This window comes from Ooceraea biroi, chromosome 10 (genome assembly GCF_003672135.1).
Source record: "Ooceraea biroi isolate clonal line C1 chromosome 10, Obir_v5.4, whole genome shotgun sequence".
NCBI classification, from domain to species: Eukaryota; Metazoa; Arthropoda; class Insecta; order Hymenoptera; family Formicidae; genus Ooceraea; species Ooceraea biroi.
Window position 1 is genome coordinate 3302624 of NC_039515.1, and position 5813 is coordinate 3308436.

General features: G+C 35.5%; 1 protein-coding gene across 1 annotated transcript; it reads left to right on the forward strand.

Moving 5' to 3' along the window:
- Nucleotides 1-335: 335 nt before the first annotated feature.
- Nucleotides 336-2644, forward strand: LOC113562784. Its single transcript, XM_026973232.1, has 2 exons — nucleotides 336-1429; nucleotides 1897-2644. The coding sequence occupies exons 1-2, from the start codon at nucleotides 1187-1189 to the stop codon at nucleotides 2146-2148; spliced, it is 495 nt and encodes a 164-aa protein (XP_026829033.1). The 5' UTR covers nucleotides 336-1186; the 3' UTR covers nucleotides 2149-2644.
- Nucleotides 2645-5813: the final 3169 nt, after the last annotated feature.

The following is a 5813-nucleotide window of genomic DNA, read 5'->3' on the forward strand; positions in this document are numbered from 1 at the left end:
CATGTATGCGTGTGATACCGAAAAACGGTCTAAATAATCTATGTAATAATCTCTATTTATGTGTTATAATAGAAAAATATATACAATAAATTTCCTCATGAGAAATGACGATAAGATTGTGAGAAACATTAAACTAGAGAACAGGATTCTGTTTAAAATTTTGCCATTTATATTCCATATGAAACTTTCAATCAGTTATATCGCGATTTAATATTTTATCGCATTTTATCAGTATCAAAATACATGCATTTATTGAAATAAAGATAAAACTTTAATATAATAATGTCATTAATCTCAAAATATTTATGTAAAAGTGTTTATGCAAAGTATTATTTATATATAAATTTTTTGTTAGTTATATATAATTTTGTTAATTATAAATATGTACATTTTGCTACTTTTTTGTAACGACGAAAAATATATGCGGACTAATATTTCACGAGAAGGATAACAATAAGAATAAGAAAAGTAGAAAAGGAGATTCCATTTAAAATTCTCACACTCATACTCGATATAAGAAACTTTAAAGGAGTTATCCCGTGATTGATTCCGTACCACCTGCGTCTTGCAATAAAAAACACATTCGTCTGACCATGTAAACGTAATTTCCTCTATTTACAATCCAGTCACGATGACGAATGAAACAACTTTCATTTGATCTTTTCATTCAAGAAATTCGCTATCGTATGATGCGTGTACAAATTTGTGTTCACCAATCATCATCGCGTTCGCGAAATTGCAATTGAAAGTCTTATACCTATTATTGCTGCAACTGGCATGTGATTGACGGGCTAATTATCGATCAATTCGCCAATCACGTGAAACGAGAAGAATGATTAACTCGTAAAAGTAAAGTGGATCGTTCTCCTCCTGTATCTCATATTATATTTAATAATACTTTCTTTTTTATCGATACATACTAATAAAATTATATGCTGCTGGCTTGTAAAATATAATGCATCATATAATCAATGACTTTTTACTGAAATTCTATGTTATTTATCAACATGAAGAAAGTTTTGTGAAAGATTAACAATCATTGTAAAATATAAATTTTGACTTTAGCACAAATAAATCTCATTTGCACAATGCAATTTGGTAATTTCTACTATATACTAACGTAGAACATATTATTTAATAAAAATTTAGTATGTAGATATGAAAAACAACATAAGTGACATAATGCATGTTATTTCTTAAAATGTCTAAAAATGTCATTCTCGAAATGACGACAGACTCTGCCGGTTCTCGGTCGATCATCCCATCATCATCAGAATTGAACCAATCACCAGATTTAGCTGAGATGTCAAGAACTGAAGCTGTCAGGCAGGATGTCAGGAGATTGAAGAGCGTCACGCTGGGTAGAATGGGCAAGATGTTTAAAACGCGTATGTCCGTCATGGAACGATCCTCTTTGGATTTGGACACCGTAAGTGATTTGGATGCTCCTTAGGGCATCACGTTTCACAAATGTAAGGGGCTTCTAAGGGGCGACGCTTATGCTTCAATAATATCGCATGATATATGAAGCAAGTTTGAAACCTGAAAATGTTGAAATAGCAAGAACAAATCGCAATTCGTATAACATTCGATTTTAAATGTGCTATGATATACGATATTGTATTTTTTGCACTTGTAAAATATAAAAACTGTTACAGAATTTTCTATGACATTTGTCTTAGATTTCTAATAAATAAACGTAATTATTTAATTTTACATTAAATTATTAAATTTATATTAACTTATTTGTTAAACTAGCTGTTAAACTTGTCATTAGTTATATATTATTTCCAGTTTATTATATTGACTTATTGGTAGATTAGATTGACTCTAAAGAGCGATAAAAACTTTTAACGACTTATATATATTTAACACTTCTGGCTCTCTTCTATTTAGGATGTGACAAGCGTTGATGATAATGACGAAAAAGCATTGAAGAAAGAAAAAACAAACTCTTTAGGAAGGATACTTAAGCTCGTCGACAAAGATGGCTCACCCAAGAAACTTTTTACTCGTCCCCAAGCAGGATCGCTAAGTCGTATACTACGTAGACATTCTCATAATGAGAACAATGAAGTTATCGATAAATCCGCGGATTCTGTGCGTGGAATTTTCTTTAGACTGCTCAACCAGTTGAGAGGAAAGTAGAAAAACTTGCGCCGAGCGATTCTTTAGTAATAAATAAACCTCGAGTCTTGATCGCGAAATCTTGTTTAAATCAGCGAGTTAACGTGCAAACTGGTCTAAGTGTAAATATCATCTTTCGAATTAATTTTCTACATTTTACCAAAAAAATGGGAATTGAGACATTTGTAATATTGTTATTACAAAATTTTTTTTAATTGAAAAGAAAAAATACATAGAAACAATTTTGCGAAAGACTTGTCATAACATAGAAATACATATTAATTGCAGATCGCTTCATAAACGGAATTATTTAATCTGATGCGAGAAAACAAACATAGTAAATTCAATTCTTTATCATCATCTAAAATTGTTAAACTGAAAGACAACTAACACTACATAAATAAGATTATCTACACTAGTATTATCTGGAAAATCAAGCAAGAAAATGCAATTATATATATTAGGTTGTTCATTAAGTTCTGCGGTTTTCTTGATAGATAGCGTTTGTCCATTGAAAAAGATAGCATGCATCGCCTGAACCGCGGATTGCCGCATACTCCGTGACAGGTTAGACAACGCTTGACATTTCGCCAGAGTCTTTGTTGTGTTTTGACGTGTTGTGTGTACGCGCTATTCATTGAAAATGGAGGATCAAAAGGTGCATTTTCGGCACATTTTGCTATTTTTCTTCCGCAAAGGAGTAAAAGCGACGGACGCATAACGTGAGATATGTGGCGTGTACGGGGACTCGGCCATAAGCGCTGACACTTGTCAGTGTTGGTTTGCGCGCTTTCGTTCCAGAGATGTGAACGTCTCCGATGCTGCTCGCTCCGGTCGTCCATCCACCACTGACGACGACCAAATCGTGGCCACAATCAAAGCAGACCGACACCTGACGACGCGAGAGATCGCGGAGCGCTTCTACATCGCCCATACAACGGTTGCGCAGCGATTAAAACGGCTTGGGATGTCGAAAAAAGCAGATGTTTGGGTCCCTCACGAGCTCACCGAAAAGAACATTTTGGACCGCGTCATGATCTGTGAATCCCTGCTGAAATGGAACTCGCTGGAGGTCTTTCTCAAACGGGTGGTCACGGGAGATGAAAAATGGGTGGTATATACAACATTCGACGCAAGCGGTCATGGTGCGGTCCGGGTGAGTCGTCACAATCGGTTGCCAAAGCGGATTTGCATCCGAAGAAAGTGATGCTGAGTGTGTGGTGGGATTGGCGAGGCGTCCTGTACTTCGAGCTGCTTCCGCGCGGTCAGACCATCGACGCCGAGAAGCATTGCGCTCAGTTAGAAAAATTGAAGCAGGCAGTGGCGGAGAAGCGGCCGGAATTGGCGAACAGGAAGGGCGTTGTCTTCCACCACGACAACGCCAAACCACACACTGCTTTGGTGACCAAGAAGAAGTTGAAGTGCTTTGGCTGGGAAGTCATGCAGCATCCACCGTACTCCCCAGACCTTGCGCCGTCGGATTACCATCTGTTCCGGTCACTCCAAAACAATCTCGACGGGCAGCGCTTTAATTCAGTGGACAATATTCAAACGTACTTGAAGGACTTTTTCGCGCAGAAGTCGCGCGACTTCTACAAACGCGGCATTATGTCCCTTCCAGAACGTTGGCAGAAGGTGGTCGATCAAGATAGACAATACATTCTAGATTGAATAAATGTGTAAGTACAATAGATTTATGTTTTAATTTAGGGCAAAAAAACCGCAGAACTTAATGAACAACCTAATATATTAAAACATGTACCAATCTTAATCTTATTTTTATAATTAAAGAACTTTTTTAAATAATATATACCTTGCTAAAACAAATTGTTTGCATTATTTGACTCATGTGTTCTTTATTCATTTGTTATAAAAGTGTAGCATTAATTTTCGATGAATATAAAGGAGATGCAGAGAAAGAAAATAAAAAGAAAAAGAAGATTATTGGAAGAGCGCCACATTTATTATGCAAGCATGTCCCTTTTTTATATATTTGCATATAATATTACAGGACAACCCGTGCCCCTTCATACTTTGCACGTCGCGTCGTGTACAAATTCTTAGATATGCACTAATATGTTAAGATATATTACGTGACAGAAATAATTGAACGGGTTCGCCGTACATAGCGAGAAGTAGCATGAGATTCTTCATTCGTAAATCCTCGCGCGTGTTCTTGCTGCCAATATATAAAATATATTTACAAAGGAGATTAGACCTATATCTCTACAAAGTACGCGCTCGTATTCTGTAAAAATTCGCAGCGAAGTTTTCTTCGGAAACAGCAACTTCCTATCTTGCCATTATTTTTTTTAATATTCTCGACTTTTGTATTATGTGCGTCATTAATAAACTGACGTGACGATGCAGTCGCACAATTTCATTTCTTTAAATTGATCGATTAGAATGTATCTCATAATCAGTACATCTCAAATGAACTCTATTCGTGTAGCTTCGCTGCCGTTCTTCACAAAGAATCGCTCCTGCGACGGGTTTGTGGACGTAATATGACGTAAAACCTTATTATATACGCGAAATTATATACAGTATCGCCCTACGCAGAGAGCGACGCACGCTCTGACCAGTAGTACATTTACCAGCAAAACGTTTCGTCCTTACGCATTTTCTGGATTCTAATGTCAACGCTTGATTAAACAGCGATAATTGGCACCTACTAACACAGGCGCGGTAGTGATAAAAAATGATTTCGCTCTTAATATGTATAAAATACGGAAGACCTACCGCATTTGTGCCTGATTTTGTTCCTCATCTCCTTGATCGATGATCATGATTTATCACAGAATAAAGTAATGCAAAGTAGTGCTCGAGCTATTTGCACAAATTCGACGAGTTAGAATTCAATGCGTATTACTCCAATTTCTCAATGTAAATTTATCCCTAAATTAAAATCTAATAAGTTTTAATTATGATATCTTTAACTACGAATAACAGCGATTGCACTGACTGCAATCAAATGTTTCTTTTTTAATGAGCTGGAAAGATGCAAAAATTTATCTGCATATTTAAGTGTACAGGGTGTCTGACATAAGGCGAAAAACCTCTCGCCCACAGGTAGATTTCGTCCCGCTGAATTAGCGAACTTTTTTACTTAATTACTCGAAATTTTACGTGGTTGTTTGCAAAATGGTACAAGACTTTTTAATTTGTCAATTTGACGAGATCTACCTGTGGGTGAGAGGTTTTTCGCCTTATGTCAGACACCCTGTATAAATATAACTATTTCTTTGTGATTTAGCGATTTGTTTAGTGATTTGTTCTCATTTTTAAAAGAAACACATAAATGCATTCCTTAACTATTATTAGTAACTATCGTACGCATGTGATGACATTATGATGAAAAATTTTAGTCCTGTTAATAAAATAAATGACAGTTCTCAACATTAATGACATTATTTCTAATTGTAATTATCCTAGTCTAACTATAATTAGAAAAATGATTGATAACAATAACAAAGTAAAGAATACTTGAGCTTAAATATTAATATGAGATTCTAACTGTAAACAATGGTTCAATTAACCAGGAATCGCAAGTACGCTAAACAGCGTTGAGGAAATGTTAAATTGTTCATTCAGCACTCTTTCGATATACTGTTATCTCGAAAAGTTAAGTAAAACACAATCTCATGTCCAATAAATGCGTTATGTAAACATATGAAAAGGAAAAG

Excerpts from the sequence above, each read along its gene's own strand:
- LOC113562784 (XM_026973232.1), top strand. The coding sequence starts at position 1,187 with ATGTTATTTCTTAAAATGTCTAAAAATGTCATTCTCGAAATGACGACA. Across the intron at positions 1,430-1,896 it reads CCTCTTTGGATTTGGACACC|GATGTGACAAGCGTTGATGA; the intron begins GTAAGTGATTTG and ends TCTTCTATTTAG.